Genomic DNA, 18248 nt, shown 5'->3' with positions numbered 1-18248 from the left:
GTCCTGGTGCCTTGGCCAGATACTTACTTGCTCCCCTTAAAGTGAGAAATTAACTCTTTCTGCGCCTGGGTGGGAGCAACATGTTCATATGCAAATATTGGGTTCCTTCCAGCCAATCCTGAGCTCTTGGCTCTGGGAAGGGGCTGGGCTTCCAGGACTGGAGCCAATGAATTAGCATCTTGGGCTGGAAGGGAAAGGCCAAGGGCTTTTAAACCACATGCCAGGGGTTTTGTGGCCCAAGCCCAGCCCAAGGCTAGCATGTCTCTGCAGAGGATTGTGCGAGTGTCCCTGGGGCATCCCACCAGTGCCGTGTGTATGGCTGGCGTGGAGACCCTCGTGGGCATTTATGGGTAAGAGCCAGAAGCCTGGGGGTTTGCAGGCCCCTGGTGTTGACCTCTTGGGCTCTCCCTGCGAGCTGTGTGGGGCTTCCTCAAGGCTCAGGCCTGACTTGGCTGCCCTCTCCTGAGCCTTGGCCTTGGCATAGCTGCCAATCATGGAAGCTTGGGTCCTCGTCTTTCTCAACCAGGCTTCTTAAAGAACCCCTGCTAGCGGGTGTTAAGTGTGGGAGACTGAATGGGGGTAGAGAGGCTTCTACTCACTAGATGCCAGTAGCACATCCCCGACTTATGACAACCAAAAACATCTCCGGACGTTGCCAAGTGTGCCCTGGAGGGAAAATCACCCCCAGCTGAGAACCAGTGTCTCGGACTAAGACTTTAAAAACTGGAGTGAACTTAGAAGCAGAGATGGGGTTGGTCCCAGGGCATTTTAGATGACAGGGGGTGAGGAGCTGGTCATGGGAGGGAACCAAGTCTGGAACAAGCCCTCCAAGCTAGTAGGAGGAGCTAAAGCCCAGTTGAGGGTGGGTGGGCAGTGAGGAGTGGGAAGGGGATTCAGCTGATCCTGAAGCAGGCGGCAGCCACAGAGGGGTGATGAAGGAGGAGGTGTACCCGTGCTGGCTGGCACCACCACCTCCTCCAGCACTGTGTGCCCATGGCTGCCTCATGCCCTGGCTTCCTCGCACCCATGGGGCAGATGTGTCTCTAGTTTGACCTGCCCCAGGAAACCGGGGGCTGGTTCCTTCCCTGCAGACCTTCCTAGAGGATGGAGGAAGGATTTGGGCCATGAGAGGCAAAGGCAGCAGTATCTTGGGGTATTGTGGATAGATGGGCCACTTTGGGGTTTGCAAAGGAGCTGTGGGTGGGACAGTCACAGGGTTGGGGGTGGAGCCTCTGGCACCCTCACACGGGGGACTCTCGCGCCTCCAATGACCAGACCACATTGGGGATGGGGGAGAGCTCCTAGTTTGTTCTTTCACACATTCGTCAAGTATTTCAAGTATTTTTGGGTGGTCTAGTGCGTGCCAGGCATGGGGACACAATGGTGAACAAGCAGGCGTGGTTCCGGCCCTCTGAGAACCTGTCCTGCAGTTCTAGCAGAGGCTGGACTGCCTTGCAGGGGTGCTGTGGAAAGGATTCCTATCTTGCAAGGGGAGAGGGACTGGACTAATTCTAAAGTCCCTTCCGGCTCGGAGATACAGTGATTTAGTAATCTTTGGTGCTCAGACTGTGGGCCAACAAGAGAAAGGGCACTAGGCATGGTGGCTCAGTCCTGGCTCTGCCACCTAGCAGCTGTCTGACCTTGGGAAAGTCACTTAACCTCTCAAGTCTGACCTTGGGAAAGTCACTTAACCTCTCAAGTTGCTCTTTCTTCATCTATAGAATGAAGGTCATAATAATGTCAGCAATGATACTTAGAGGCTGCTCCATACCAGTCACTGCCTTAAAGGCTTTACATATGTTAACTAATGCTCACAACCATTCTGTGAGATGGGTACTGTCTTCATCCCCATTGCAGAGATGAGGAAACTGAGGCACATAGAGGCTAAGTCACTTGCCCCATGTCACACAACCAGTGAGTAGACGCAGAGCCAGGATGCAGCCCGAGCACTTTGGCCTTCACTTCAAAGGGCTGTTGGGACGACTGATACTTCAAAGGGCTATTGGGACGATTGACGCTTCAAAGGGCCATTGGGACGATCGAATGAGATTGTGCATGCAGCGCACGTAGGCAATGGCTGGCATGTGAACATTCAGTTATGGTAACTGCTACCAGTATAACCATCATCATCATTTTAAGTATCCTTCCTGGCTCTCTAGACAGCCTCAAGCGTCCCCAAACCTGCCATCCACAAGATGGCTGGGGAACAAACTCTGAGCCATACTGGGAGAAGGAGGAAATGAGAAAAGAGAAATTAACACAGGCTGAGCAGTCAGGGCAGGCTTCCTGGAGAAAGGGCACCAACCAGAGCGTTGCAGGATGAGCAAGACCTTTGGGGCTCTCTAATCGCTAGTGGATTAAACCCTGTCTTCCTTCCTTCCATTGAGTTGGAGATGGCCCAGACTTGGTAAGGGGGTTTTGCTTTCCTGAATAGGGATCCTTAGGCAGGAGGGTAAGGAAGGGTAATACACAGGTGTGCTGAGCCACATGCTGGATGTGCAGCCGGGGTTGAGAACCGCTGCCCTAGCTGGAAGGGCAAACAACTCACCCGTTGCTCAGCAGAGGTGGTCTAATAGAAAGAAAAGACTTGGGGCACCTGGGGGCCAGGAACCCCGAGTTTTGGTCCTAGTTCTTTCACCCTTTGCTATGTCACCTTGAGTAACTTTCTGCTCCTTCCTGGGCCTCAGTTTCCCCATATGTACTCTGAGGAGGTTGGCGTAGAAGAGTGGATTTCAAGCTCTGCTCATGGAGGCCTCTGAGTCTCCTCCCTGATTTGACAAAGCAGCTCCCCTTCTTTCTCTACCAGATTTTGTTTGATGTAAAGCTCCAACCTGCCTGTGCAGAGAGCTGGGCTCTGGGAGGTAGACGCACCTTTAACTCTCTTAACTATTTGGACTTTGTAAAAAGTGTTTGTGTGACTGCCATTTTCCAGGGGCAGGAAGACGTAGAATTAAGGAGGGGCAGTGACTTCCTGAATTGTGTTCTGTTGGCGAGGCCAGTGCCGTCGGGGATCTGGGAGCCTCACTGAAGAGGGAGGGGCAGCTGGTACCCAGAGCCTGAGCTGTTTGGGCCTTGGTCTCCTCGGCTCCTGTGGGCCAACTTGCTGGGGACCTTGGTGGTCATCTTGTCAACTTTCCTGTTTTCAGCCACAAAGACCTTTACTGTCAATTTCCCGGCTCTGAAATGTCTGATTTTGTTTTCCCAGAGGTGGAGGCCCTGAGCCCTTGAAGGGAGAGGGTAGGTTTTGGTTTGCAAGGGAGTGGGGACAGAACTGGCTGTGAGTCCTGGCTCTGTCACTCACCAGCTGTGTGACTTTGAGCAAGTCACCTGTCATCTCTGGGCCTCAGTTTTCTTATCTGTAAAGTGGGGGAAATAGTACTGACGTCCTATGACTAGGAGAGCCGTCTTCATCACTCTTGTCGCCACCATCATCCTCACCATTGAAGGGGTGGCACGACTCTAAAGGAAGACCTGACCTGTCTTGATTCCCAGGAGGGCGTGAGCTCGCATTGAGTCACTCCCACACTCCCGGGGGACCAGGGTCCACTGTTTCTGAGACAGTCCATCCTTAGCCATGGTCCTCAGACTTCACTGGGCATCAGTGTGGTTTAAAATGCAGGTTCCTGAGCTCTGACTGCAGAACTTATGGTTCTGGAATCTGCATTTTCAATAGCTAGATCTGAAGTTGACCACTGTGAGGGTGACCAGCTGTCCCAGTTTGCCCAAGACTTTCTAGGTTTTAGCATGGAATGTCCTGCACCCCAGGAAATGCCTCCGTCCCTGGCAAACCAGAATTGTTGGTCATCCCATCATGTTTTCCCCACTGTGCACCAGCTCCTAGGCTGGCTGTACCACTGGATCAGTTGGGCCCTTGGGCTGGCTAGAAGGGCTCAGTGCTGGGGAGAGTCTTGGACTGTCCCACTCGTTGGGGGAGGATGAGGCCCCCAGCCACAAGTGCCCCCAGGAGTGGGCTGGGGATGCTGTCTAGAGCAGCATGCTGCACTTGGGGTGGCCTGGCTGGAGGGAGAACTTCATCCACGTGAGCCTCTGGACGCTTTCCCTGTCCTCCAGGAAACGGGAAATCCAGATCATCCTGTACCTGACGCAGGCTCTCCTCCTAGAAGCCTCCCCTTTGATCTTCCTAACACATGGCTGCATGATGGAGCATGAGCACTAGACTGGGAGTCTAGGGCCCTGTCTTCTAGTCTCTCCTCTTCTGGGCCTCAGTTTCCCCAGCCGTGAAATGAGGGCATGGGTTCAGGTGCCTCCAAATTTTACTCATCCCCAGTGTTTACTCACACTCCTTTCGTCTTCTCATCACCCCACTTTATAGATGTAGACACTGAGGCACAGGGAGGCCAAGTCACTCCCCCAAGGTCACACAGCTAGTGAGTGGTGGGGCTGGGATTTGAACCCAGGCTTCCTGGCCCCAGAGTCCACAGGCTTAACCACCTCGCCATGGTTCCACTGTGTTACCCCTCCTGATCAGGAACCATCGCTGGCTTCCCATTACATAGGGGTGAAATGAAAATGAGCTCGTTGTAGCCTGAGTTTGCACTTGACCTCCTAAGGCTCTGCAGTGGAAACCCCTTCCCCTTAGATGTGTCTCTTCCTTGTCCTCGGTTTACCTGCCTTCCTCCGGGAAGCCTTCCCCAGACACCCCAGTACACCCTCTCAACCTGCTCCCATCCACCCATTTCCTGTGCCCTAATTTACCCTAGTAACCCCTTCCCCAGTCCTGGGCCGGTGGTTTTCCAAGACTTCCCCATCTATTATCGTGCTTGAGCATCACAATTGCCTGTGAGGTTGGCCCAGTAGGTGTCATTATCCCACTTTACAGGTGAGGTAACAGGGCCCGGGGAGGCTAGGTGATTTGTTCAAGGTCACCTGGCTGATGGGCAACCCAGCCCAGTCTAGAACCTGACTCTTGACCTTGGTCCTGGCACTACCAAGCTCTCAGCTTCTTTGGGCCCCTCCTGGGCAGGGGCACTTCTGTCTTCATCAGGGGTCCCCTGGTGCCTCATACAAGGCCTGGGCCAGGGAGGTGCAGGGGAGCTGGGCTGCGATACCCCAAACCAGAGGCTGGGGCCTGGGAACTGGGTGGGCTTCGTACCAGGAGGACCATCCAAGGCGCTCCGCTCTAGCTTGTGTTTTGGGGGAGGATGCTGGGGGCCCTTTGTACCCGGGTCTATCTCCATGAGTCTCTGTCTCTCTGTCTCTCTATATCTTTTCATGTCCCTTTGTCGCTGTCTCTGTGTCCCCATGTCTCTCCATCTAGATTCTCACACACCCAGGGCACAATAGGACAGAGCCCTGGAAATTACAGCTTCGGGAGTAGGGTTGCCAGATAAAATCCAGGATGCCTAGTTAAATTTGAAATCCAGATGAACAATGAATAATTTTTTAGTGTAAATATGTCCCAGATATTTCATGGGACATACTTATACTAAAACAATTGTTTGTTGTTTATCTGAAATTCAAGTCCGACTGGGTGTTCCGTATTTTATTAAATCTGGCAGCCCTGCTTGGAATGAGACACAGGTGTGTCAGCCCCTCCCACCTGGTGAAGATACCTGGCAGGGCCAAGCCCTGGAGTGGGACCTGCCTGGTGGCGTACAGTTAGGCTTCATTTATTTCTCTTTTTTTTAGAGGAAAGGCATGTTGAGAAGTGTCAGACTCATGCTGGCAGAGGAGTGAAGAGGGTGCTTTGGAGGAGGTCTGCTTTCTTCCACGTGGAGGCAGGGACGGGAAAGGGCCTGGGTAGTGGTTGTGGCCAGCTGTGCAAGCTTGGGGAAGCCCCTTGCCCATCCTGAGCCTCAGTTTCCCCACGTTAAGTGGGAGTAATGATCCCCTCCTCCTGGGGCTGTGCTGAGGATTAGATGAGCTGTTATTTGGAAAGTCTTAGCCAAGCCTGCCATGGTAAATGTTCAGGGGATGGGAGCCCTGGGGGTTATGATTACTGTTGTTATTACTCTTGGGTAAGAATGTGGACTCAGGAACCAGAAGGCCTGGGTTTGGACCCCAGTCCTGCCACTAACTAGCTCCATGACCTTGGACAGTTTACTTTAACCTCAGTTTCCCACCTGTAAAACGGGAGACAATAATAGTCGCTACCTCCTGGGGTTTTTGAGTGGATTACATGACATAAGGCACATAAAGAAACTCAAATAGGGCTGGCACATAGCAAGGGCTCAACCAAAGTCAGCTACTGTTATCCCCCAGCTGGATGTGTGTGCTGCTTCCTCCAGGAAGCCTTCTGGTTCCTCTGGCCCACAGTGGTCTCTCCCTACGTGGGATCCCACTGACCCCTGACCCCGTCACCCTGAATCCCATCTGGCTGCCCTGGGCAGTGCTGTCCTCAGCTCCCTAGCCAGACTGAAGGCTCGGGGGCAGTGGGTGTATCTTCCTCAGCCCAGCAGTGCCAGCATGCGCAGGAGGCACCCCACAGACAATCAGAGGACGAACAGACTGATTTCAAACAGGACTCCCAGACTAGCTGGAGTGGGGGAAATGAGGTCCCAGGGCCACAGAACAGCATGGAATTTTTAACCCTACAATTCATGCCTGGAGAACCCACAAGGGAAATGTTAATGAACACAGAACCTTAGAATGTGAGAATGTTTATCTGTGTGTGAGGTCCAGGCTTGACTTCCAGGAGCTTGCTGTGAGAATCTGAGAGGCCTGGGGTAGTCAGGGAAGGCTTCCTGGAGGAAGCAAGAGTTTGAGCCAGAGCTCAAGCATCAGAACAAGGGCTGCCCTCTAGCACTTCCCGTGGCTCCCTGTTCTTCCCAGGTCAGTACCTGAGGGAACAGAGATGTTTGAGGTCTACAGAACCCCCGGCGTGGACATCTACATCTCTCCCGGAGTGGAGAGGGACCGGGAGCATGCAGACACCAGGTGGTGGTGCTTTGATGCGGGGTTGCAGATCATCGTGGCCATGAACTCTCCCAGAAACGACCTCAATGACAGTCACGTAAGCAGGTCCCTTGGTCTGAGGGAGTGATGGGGAGGCAGTGATCTCACTCCACAAGGGCCCAGTGCCCTCTCTTTATCCAGAGTGCAGGGTAGCACAGTGGGTAAACGCCTGGCCCTGGAGCCAGCCAGCTCTGCAACTTACAAACACAAACTGAGTCTGCTGGTGAGTCACATCACCGCTCTGGGCCTCAGTTGCCCCAACTGTAAAATGGGGATAATCATAGCACCTTCCTTCTAGTGTTGAACAGGAGCCAGCCTTTGCTCCTTCTCTTGCTTCCCAGGACCCCTTGTGAAGGGAGGAGTTGTCCTAGTTCTTCTGTGGCGGGCCTCAGTTTCCCCATATGTAGGCTGAGGGTTGACTCGTGGTCTCTGATACTCTGAATGAGGGAGAGAAAGCAGAGATGGGGGAGGGAAGCCGCTGCCTGGGGAAACCCCTTTCCCCAGGGGCCTCACCTTCCCCTAGCCCACTCTCTTCCTGACCCCATTCACTTCTCGAGGCAGGATGCCTCCCCTTCCTCTCCTCTCTCTGCCCATTAAGTTTGAGACCAAGACCCAGCTGGAGGCAGTGTTCTGGCCCCAGGGCAGGGGGGGATTTAAAAAGTGGGAGAAGTCGGGTGTCCCTCGACACAGGGCACAGGGGATGCCCCCTAAAGGGGTGATGGGAACCAGGCCTTGTCGTGTGGGTGGCAGGTCCCCACTCCATGTCGGGAACGATACTTTGGGAAACTGGCCCTTTAAGGAACACTGACCATGCACCCAGCATGGGGCAGCCGTGACCTCCCCCAGCCCCGACAACAGCCCTGAGAGGCAGGGTCTGATCCCCACTTCACAGGTGGGGCCACCAAGGTTCAGAGTAACTGTCCTGGAACCACATAGCTGATCAGTGGGAGGGCTAGAATTCAGGTGTCAGAGCTGCCCGACACCCGGGGACAGGCTCCCTCCATCACCCCCACATCTTTACCATCCATGTGTCTGAACGATCCTATCCAGGGATTTCCATGAGGCAGGTGGGGCAGGACTCAATGAACCCATTTTACGGACAAGGAAACAGACCAAGAAGGGGCGTGGCTTACCTGAAGTCACATGATTAGTAAGTAGCGGAGTTGGTGAGAGTCAGAACAGAGGCCCCCGGAGCAGGGCAAGGGGACCAGCCATCCTGTGAGGGGCCGCTCCTGGGTGCCCTGCACTGAGCCAGAGGCTGTGTGGATACCTCCCCAGTCTGAGCTCCCTGGCACCGAGGACCGCAGGGACTGAGGAGGGTCATCGGCGTGTCCCCTACTTCCCCTCCCCCCCTTTGCCCGGGATCCAGGTAATTTTATGCCTGAGGTGAGCATCATTGCTGGGGCTTGACACATGGGGGTTAGAAACTGCAGGATTCAGGGGCTCCCAGGACGGAGGGGTGAGGGTGGGGATGGGGGGTCCAGGAGGTGGCAACCACGGAGGACCGTGGGCATTCTGGAGCTGCAATCACTGGGGTGAGGAAACCACTCAGTGTGACAGTGGGGAGCAGAGCAAGATTGTTAGTGTCTCTGAGCCTCAGTTTACTCATCTGTAAAATGGGGAAATTAACACCCACCCTGCTGAGTTGCAGTGAGGATTAAATTATAAAATGCACGCCAAGAGTCTGGCAGAGTGGTCCCCCTTTTCCGTAAGGGTTGCATGTGTTCTTGAACGTGAGAGTGTTGCAGACGCTGCTGCCCATCTGGTGGTCGTTGTAAGGAAATGTTAGATGCAGGAGCTGAAGGAATGATGTCATTTGTCTGGGGCTCAAGTTCTTGGTGCTGCCTCTATGGAGGCTATTGGAAGTTACTAGAAGATTCAGCTCTGGTTTATCTTATAATAGCACACACGGGTCCCCTAGCCCCCAACACAGTAAAAACCCTTGTGTGTTTATGAAAGTCCCTTGTTTAGGACCTGAGAGGGTCTGGAAAACAGCCAAAGGAAAGAACACGCATCCTAAATCAAATCCCAGTGGTGCCACTTCCCAGCAGGGCCTCACCTCTCTGAGCCTCGGTTTCCCATCTGGCAGAGAGGATGGCTGTAGAGCCCCAGCAGGTGGCAGACCCATCTGTCCGCGCCCTTCTCTTGGTTCTGGAGAGGAAGCCATGCCGGGCAGCGCGAGCCGAGGGGAACCGCCCCGCGGGCAGGTCCTGCATCCTGCTTTGTCCCCCACTGTCTCTGTCTCCAAGTCTCTGTCTCTCCATTGTTCTTTGAGCCACTTGTTCGTTCTCCTGTTGTAACAGACACATGGCGTGTCCCTCTCCCATCCCCATCCTCCTGCCACAGCACCTGGGCAGCTGGGGACGCCCAGCTTCCCACCTCGGCTTTGTGAGCATAAAGGCAAGCAGCTGTGCATGGAGCAGAGAAGGAGCCTCCAGGCTTCGGCAGAGAAACCAGGGCCTTTCTTAAGTTTTGGTTCGGCCAGGGAGGTGTAGGGTCAACTGAGGCACTTGAGCAGAGGGGCACTGGTTCTGCTGTACCATCCCTTGGACGTGAACTCTCCTCCAGCAAGGGCCACGCATTCTTTATTATTACTGTTACTATCATGTCCCTTCATTTCTGATATTATTACCTAGCTACTGAAGAGGGGCGAGCACCACACGTGGGCCCTTCAATCTGCACAACAGCGTAGAAAGCATCATCGTAGTAAACATTATTCCCATTTTACAGAGGAAGAAACTGAGACCAGAGAGGGTCAGTGCTTAGGCCAAGGTCACACAGCCTGTCAGAAGTGGCCCAAGCCCATCGCCACTCTCCAGCCCTTTGAGGCTGCCTGCTTTTCCCGGGCTGACCTGGGAGAGGTTTCCCATGGGCAGCTGAGCCCCTGCGTCTCCGCTAGTCTGCAGGCAAGTGTCTGATCACAAAGAGCCCCAGCCGGCTGCAGACACCACATCCACAGGCATGTGCCGTAGCCAGCTGGTGTAGACAGACTGGCCCCTGGGCTATTCGATGTGGTGGCAGGCATAGTTTGTATACTTCGTCCACATTGACCCTGGCTGTCTCCCCGACCCAGACAGTCAGTGCCTCCCAGGGACGACAACCCAGCCATCCTGCTCCCCGACCACCATTGTGCTGGGAGCAGGTGGGGGCAGGTAGGAAAGCCAGTGCCTGCACCAGGGGACACACAGGGACACCTGCTGTTAGAGTTTAGCAGAAGTGGAATGGTGTCTTTGTCAAGGACTGATCCTGTATTAGTTACCTATCACCATGTAACAAATTGCCGCAAAACGTGCTGGCTCAAAACAATAGCGTTGGAGGGGGGAAGAAGATGGCGGAAGAGTAAGACGCGGAGATCACCTTCCTTCCCACAGATACATTAGAAATACATCTACACGTGGAACTGCTCCTACAGAACACCCACTGAACGCTGGCAGAAGACGTCAGACCTCCCAAAAGGCAAGAAACTCCCCACGTACCTGGGCAGGGCAAAAGAAAAAAGAAATAACAGAGACAAAAGAATAGGGACGGGACCTGCACCAGTGGGAGGGAGCTGTGAAAGAGGAAAGGTTTCCACACACTAGGAGCCCCTTCGCGGGCAGAGACTGCGGGTGGCGGAGGGGGGAAGCTTCGGAGCCACGGAGGAGAGCGCAGCCACAGGGGTGCGGAGGGCAAAGCGGAGAGACTCCCGCACAGAGGATCGGCGCCGAGCAGCACTCACCAGCCCGAGAGGCTTGTCAGCTCAGCCGCCGGGGCGGGCGGGGGCTGGGAGCTGGGGATCGGGCTTCGGTCGGATCGCAGGGAGAGGACTGGGGTTGACGGCATGAACACAGCCTGAAGGGGCTACCGCACCACAGCGAGCCGGGAGGGAGTCCGGGAAAAAGTCTGCAGCCGCCGAAGAGGCAAGAGACTTTTTCTTGCCTCTTTGTTTCGCGGCGCGCCAAGGAGAGGGGATTCAGAGCGCCGCCTAAACGAGCTCCAGAGACGGGCGCGAGCCGCGGCTATCAGCGCGGACCCCAGCGACGGGCATGAGACGCTAAGGCTGCTGCTGCCGCCACCAAGAAGCCTGTGTGCGAGCACAGGTCACTCTCCACACCGCCCCTCCCGGGAGCTGGTGCAGCCCGCCACGGCCGGGCTCCCGTGATCCGGGGACAACTTCCCCAGGAGACCGCACGGCGCGCCTCGGGCTGGTGCAACATCACGCCGGACTCTGCCGCCGCAGGCTCGCCCCGCATCCGTATCCCTCCCTCCCCCGGCCTGAGTGAGCCAGAGCCCCCAAAGCAGCTGCTCCTTTAACCCCGTTCTGTCTGGGCGGGGAACAGACGCCCTCAGGCGACCTACACGCAGAGGCGGCTCCAAATCCAAAGCTGAACCCCGGGAGCTGTGCGAACAAAGAAGAGAAAGGGAAATCTCTCCCAGCAGCCTCAGAAGCAGCGGATTAAAACTTCACAAACAACTTGATGTGTCTGCATCTGTTGAATACCTGAATAGACAACGAATCATCCCAAATTCAGGAGGTGGACTTTGGGAGCAGGATATATTAATTTTTCCCCTTTTCCTTTTTTTTTGAGTGTATATGTATATGCTTCTGGGTGAGATTTTGTCTGTATAGCTTTGCTTTATAATAGCTTTATTTTACTTCACTATATTTTATCCTCTTTCTTTCTTTCTTTCTATTTTTTCTCCCTTTTACTCTGAGCCGTGTGGATGAAAGGCTCTTGGTGCTCCAGCCAGGCATCAGGGCTGTGCCTCTGAGGTGGGAGAGCCAACTTCAGGACACTGGTCCACAAGAGACCTCCCAGCTCCACGTAATACCAAACGGCGAAAATCTCTCAGAGATCTCCATCTCAACATCAAGACCCAGCTTCACTCAACGACCAGCAAGCTACAGTGCTGGACACCCTATGCCAAACAACTAGCAAAACAGGAACACAGCCCCATCCATTAGCAGAGAGGCTGCCTAAAATCATAATAAGGCCACAGACACCCCAAAATACACCACCAGACGTGGACGTGCCCACCAGAAAGACAAGATCCAGCCTCATCCACCAGAACACAGGCACTAGTTCCCTCCACCAGGAAGCCTACACAACCCACTGAACCAACCTTAGCCACTGGGGACAGATACCAAAAACAACGGGAACTACGAACCTGCAGCCTGTGAAAAGGAGACCCCAAACACAGTAAGATAAGCAAAATGAGAAGACAAAAAAACACACAGCAGGTGAAGGAGCAGGGTCAAAACACACCAGATCTAACAAATGAAGAGGAAATAGGTAGTCTACCTGAAAAAGAATTCAGAATAATGATAGTAAGGATGATCCAAAATCTTGGAAATAGAATAGACAAAATGCAAGAAACATTTAACAAGGACGTAGAAGAACTAAAGAGGAACCAAGCAACGATGAAAAACACAATAAATGAAATTAAAAATACTCTAGATGGGATCAATAGCAGAATAACTGAGGCAGAAGAACGGATAAGTGACCTGGAAGATAAAATGGTGGAAATAACTACTGCAGACCAGAATAAAGAAAAAAGAATGAAAAGAACTGAGGACAGTCTCAGAGACCTCTGGGACAACATTAAACGCACCAACATTCGAATTATAGGGGTCCCAGAAGAAGAAGAGAAAAAGAAAGGGACTGAGAAAATATTTGAAGAGATTATAGTTGAAAACTTCCCTAATATGGGAAAGGAAATAGTTAATCAAGTCCTGGAAGCACAGAGAGTCCCATACAGGATAAATCCAAGGAGAAACACGCCAAGACACATATTAATCAAACTGTCAAAAGTTAAATATAAAGAAAACATATTAAAAGCAGCAGGGGAAAAACAACAAATAACACACAAGGGAATCCCCATCAGGTTAACAGCTGATCTTTCAGCAGAAACCCTGCAAGCCAGAAGGGAGTGGCAGGATATACTTAAAGTGATGAAGGAGAAAAACCTACAACCAAGATTAATCTACCCAGCAAGGATCTCATTCAGATTTGATGGAGAAATTAAAACCTTTACAGACAAGCAAAAGCTGAGAGAGTTCAGCACCACCAAACCAGCTTTACAACAAATGCTAAAGGAACTTCTCTAGGCAAGAAACACAAGAGAAGGAAAACACCTACAATAACAAACCCAAAACATTTAAGAAAATGGGAAAGGAACATACATATCGATAATTACCTTAAATGTAAATGGATTAAATGCTCCCACCAAAAGACACAGACTGGCTGAATGGATACAAAAACAAGACCCATATATATGCTGTCTACAAGAGACCCACTTCAGACCTAGAGACACATACAGACTGAAAGTGAGGGGATGGAAAAAGATATTCCATGCAAATGGAAATCAAAAGAAAGCTGGAGTAGCAATTCTCATATCAGACAAAATAGACTTTAAAATAAAGACTATTACAAGAGACAAAGAAGGACACTATATAATGATCAAGGGATCGATCCAAGAGGAAGGTATAACAATTGTAAATATTTATGCACCCAACATAGGAGCACCTCAATACATAAGGCAAATACTAACAGCCATAAAAGGGGAAATTGACAGCAACACAATCATAGTAGGGGACTTTAACACCCCACTTTCACCAATGGACAGATCATCCAAAATGAAAATAAATAAGGAAACACAAGCTTTAAATGATACATTAAACAAGATGGACTTAATTGATATTTGTAGGACATTCCACCCAAAAACAACAGAATACACATTCTTCTCAAGTGCTCATGGAACATTCTCCAGGATAGATCATATCTTGGGTCACAAATCAAGCCTTGGTAAATTTAGGAAAATTGAAATCGTATCAAGTATCTTTTCCGACCACAACGCTATGAGACTAGATATCAATTACAGGAAAAGATCTGTAAAAAATACAAACACATGGAGGCTACACAATACACTACTTAATAACGAAGTGATCACTGAAGAAATCAAAGGGGAAATCAAAAAATACCTAGAAACAAATGACAATGGAGACACGACGACCCAAAACCTATGGGACGCAGCAAAAGCAGTGCTAAGAGGGAAGTTTATAGCAATACGAGCCTACCTCAAGAAACAGGAAACATCTCGAATAAACAACCTAACCTTGCACCTGAAGCAATTAGAGAAAGAAGAACAAAAAACCCCCAAAGCTAGCAGAAGGAAAGAAATCATAAAGATCAGGTCAGAAATAAATGAAAAAGAAATGAAGGAAACAATAGCAAAAATCAATGAAACTAAAAGCTGGTTCTTTGAGAAGATAAACAAAATTGATAAACCATTAGCCAGACTCATCAAGAGAAAAAGGGAGAAGACTCAAATCAATAGAATTAGAAATGAAAAAGGAGAAGTAACGACTGACACTGCAGAAATACAAAGGATCATGAGAGATTACTACAAGCAACTCTATGCCAATAAAATGGACAACCTGGAAGAAATGGACAGATTCTTAGAAATGCACAACCTGCCGAGACTGAACCAGGAAGAAATAGAAAATATGAACAGACCAATCACAAGCACTGAAATTGAAACTGTGATTAAAAATCTTCCAACACACAAAAGCCCAGGACCAGATGGCTTCACAGGCGAATTCTATCAAACATTTAGAGAAGAGCTAACACCTATCCTTCTCAAACTCTTCCAAAATATTGCAGAGGGAGGAACACTCCCAAACTCATTCTACGAGGCCACCATCACCCTGATACCAAAACCAGACAAAGATGTCACAAAGAAAGAAAACTACAGGCCAATATCACTGATGAACACAGATGCAAAAATCCTCAACAACATACTAGCAAACAGAATCCAACAGCACATTAAAAGGATCATACACCATGATCAAGTGGGGTTTATCCCAGGAATGCAAGGATTCTTCAATATATGCAAATCAATCAACGTGATACACCATATTAACAAATTGAAAAAGAAAAACCATATGATCATCTCAATAGATGCAGAGAAAGCTTTCGACAAAATTCAACACCCATTTATGATAAAAGCCCTGCAGAAAGTAGGCATAGAGGGAACTTTCCTCGACATAATAAAGGCCATATATGACAAACCCACAGCCAATATTGTCCTCAATGGTGAAAAACTGAAACCATTTCCACTAAGATCAGGAACAAGACAAGGTTGCCCACTCTCACCACTATTATTCAACATAGTTTTGGAAGTGTTAGCCACAGCAATCAGAGAAGAAAAAGAAATAAAAGGAATCCAAATCGGAAAAGATGAAGTAAAGCTGTCACTGTTTGCAGATGACATGATACTATACATAGAGAATCCTAAAGATGCTACCAGAAAACTACTAGAGCTAATCAATGAATTTGGTAAAGTAGCAGGATACAAAATTAATGCACAGAAATCTCTTGCATTTCTATACACTAATGACGAAAAATCTGAAAGTGAAATTAAGAAAACACTCCCGTTTACCATTGCAACAAAAAGAATAAAATATCTAGGAATAAACCTACCTAAGGAGACAAAAGACCTGTATGCAGAAAATTATAAGACACTGATGAAAGAAATTAAAGACGATACAAATAGATGGAGAGATATACCATGTTCTTGGATTGGAAGAATCAACATTGTGAAAATGCCTCTGCTACCCAAAGCAATCTACAGATTCAATGCAATCCCTATCAAACTACCACTGGCATTTTTCACAGAACTAGAACAAAAAATTTCACAATTTGTATGGAAACACAAAAGACCCCGAATAGCCAAAGCAATCTTGAGAACGAAAAATGGAGCTGGAGGAATCAGGCTCCCTGACTTCAGACTATATTACAAAGCTACAGTAATCAAGACAGTTTGGTACTGGCACAAAAACAGAAATATAGATCAATGGAACAGGGTAGAAAGCCCAGAGGTAAACCCACGCACATATGGTCACCTTATCTTTGATAAAGGAGGCAAGCATATACAGTGGAGAAAAGACAGCCTCTTCAATAAGTGGTGCTGGGAAAATTGGACAGATACATGTAAAAGTATGAAATTAGAACACTCCCTGACACCATACACAAAAATAAACTCAAAATGGATTAAAGACCTAAGTGTAAGGCCAGACACTATCAAACTCTTAGAGGAAAACATAGGCAGAACGCTCTATGACATAAATCACAGCAAGATTCTTTTTGACCCAGCTCCTAGAGAAATGGAAATAAAAACACAAATAAACAAATGGGACCTAATGAAACTTAAAAGCTTTTGCACAGCAAAGGAAACCATAAACAAGACCAAAAGACAACCCTCAGAATGGGAGAAAATATTTGCAAATGAAGCAGCTGACAAAGGATTAATCTCCAAGATTTACAAGCAGCTCATGCAGCTCAATAACAAAAAAACGAACAACCCAATCCAAAAATGGGCAGAAGACCTAAATAGACATTTCTCCAAAGAAGATATACAGATTGCCAACAGACACATGAAAGAATGCTCAACATCATTAATCATTAGAGAAATGCAAATCAAAACTACAATGAGATATCATCTCACACCGGTCAGATTGGCCATCATCAAAAAATCTAGAAACAATAAATGCTGGAGAGGGTGTGGAGAAAAGGGAACACTCTTGCACTGTTGGTGGGAATGTAAATTGATACAGCCACTATGGAGAACAGTATGGAGGTTCCTTAAAAAACTACAAATAGAACTACCATATGACCCAGCAATCCCACTACTGGGCATATACCCTGAGAAAACCATAGTTCAAAAAGAGTCATGTACCAAAATGTTCATTGCAGCTCTATTTACAATAGCCAGGACCTGGAAGCAACCTAAGTGTCCATCATCGGATGAATGGATAAAGAAGATGTGGCACATATATACAATGGAATATTACTCAGCCATAAAAAGAAATGAAATGGAGGTATTTGTAGTGAGGTGGATGGAGTTAGAGTCTGTCATACAGAGTGAAGTAAGTCAGAAAGAGAAAAACAAATACAGTATGCTAACACATATATATGGAATCTAAGGAAAAAAAAAAAAAGGCCATGAAGTACCTAGTGGCAAGACGGGAATAAAGACACAGACCTACTAGAGAATGGACTTGAGGATATGGGGAGGGGGAAGGGTGAGATGTGACAGGGTGAGAGAGTGTCATGGACATATATACACTACCAGATGTACAATAGATAGCTAGTGGGAAGCAGCCGCATAGCACAGGGAGATCAGCTTGGTGCTTTGTGACCACCTAGAGGGGTGGGATGGGGAGAGTGGGAGGGAGGGAGATGCAAGAGGGAAGAGATATGGGAACATATGTATATGTATAACTGATTCACTTTGTTATAAAGCAGAAACTAACACACCATTGTAAAGCAATTATACTTCAATAAAGATGTTTTTTTAAAAAAAAAAAACAACAAAAAACAAACAATAGCGTTTATGATCTCACAGTTTCTGTGGGTCAGGATCCAGTGTGGCTTAGTTGGGCCCTCTGCCTTGGGGGCTCAAAGGCTGCAATCAAGGTGTCAGCGGGGCTAAAGTCATGTTGAGGCTTAACCAGGGCAGCCCTGCGTCCAAGCTCAGTCATGTGGCTCTTGCAGGATTGCGCTCCTCGTGGGCTTGTGGACTGAGGGCCTCAGTTCCCTTCATGTGGTTGGCAGGAAGGCTCCTCCAGTTCCCTGCCATGTGGGCCTCTCCATAGCTCACAGCGTGGCAGCTGGCTTCATCAAGGTGAGCGAAGGTGAGAGAGAGAGAGAGAGAGGGAGAGAGAGGAGAGAGAAAGAAAAAGAGAGGCGGGGAAGAGGTATTTCATAACAGCCCATTACTTTTGCCATTTTCCGTTGGTTGAAAGGAAGTCTCTGGGGAGACTTCCTACACTCAAGGGGAGGGAGTTACACAAGGGCATTAACACCCGGGGTGGGGATTATTGGAGACATCTCAGAAGCCTGCCTGCCACGTACTTTTCCTGTATTTTCCTAATTCTCTATAAGGAATACCTACAACTTTTGATATGGAGACAAAGAACTTTATTACAAAAATAAAAATGAAAAGTGTAATCATAAAATCCATGTCTTGTGCCATTATGGAGGGAGGGCTGCCTCTCTAAGTTGTTTCCACTACGGTTTGAATCTGCTCCAATTTATTAGCCCTTCTGTCTGTGGGGATTTCGCTGTCTGTGGGTCATTCACTGTCACAGAAAGGGCTGCTCTGAGCATCCTTGAACGTGTCTCCTGGTGTACGTGTGCAAAAGATTCTCCAAGAGTGGAATTGCTGGGTTTGGGGTGGGCTAATGTTTGACTTTACAAGATAACAGCAAGTTCTTTTACAAAATGCTTAACTTGACACTCCCATGAGCGGTGTGTTAAAGTTGCCTTTGAACCATATAGTCTATGATGTTG

The 18248-nt window shown here is 49.2% G+C and overlaps 1 protein-coding gene across 1 annotated transcript in view; it reads left to right on the top strand.

Annotated features, from left to right (window-relative positions):
• The first annotated feature begins 258 nt into the window (after positions 1 to 258).
• LOC133087258 (protein-arginine deiminase type-4-like) overlaps positions 259 to 18248 on the top strand; it is a 45457-nt gene continuing 27467 nt past the window's right edge. Inside the window, 2 exon segments of the mRNA XM_061184084.1 lie at positions 259 to 350; positions 6793 to 6973. Coding sequence (XP_061040067.1) covers positions 259 to 350; positions 6793 to 6973 — 273 coding nt within the window.

The sequence above is a fragment of the Eubalaena glacialis genome, chromosome 3 (assembly GCF_028564815.1).
Source record: "Eubalaena glacialis isolate mEubGla1 chromosome 3, mEubGla1.1.hap2.+ XY, whole genome shotgun sequence".
Classification (NCBI taxonomy): domain Eukaryota; kingdom Metazoa; phylum Chordata; class Mammalia; order Artiodactyla; family Balaenidae; genus Eubalaena; species Eubalaena glacialis.
The sequence above is the reverse complement of the archived record's forward strand: the minus strand, read 5'-3'. Positions and strand labels throughout refer to the sequence as shown.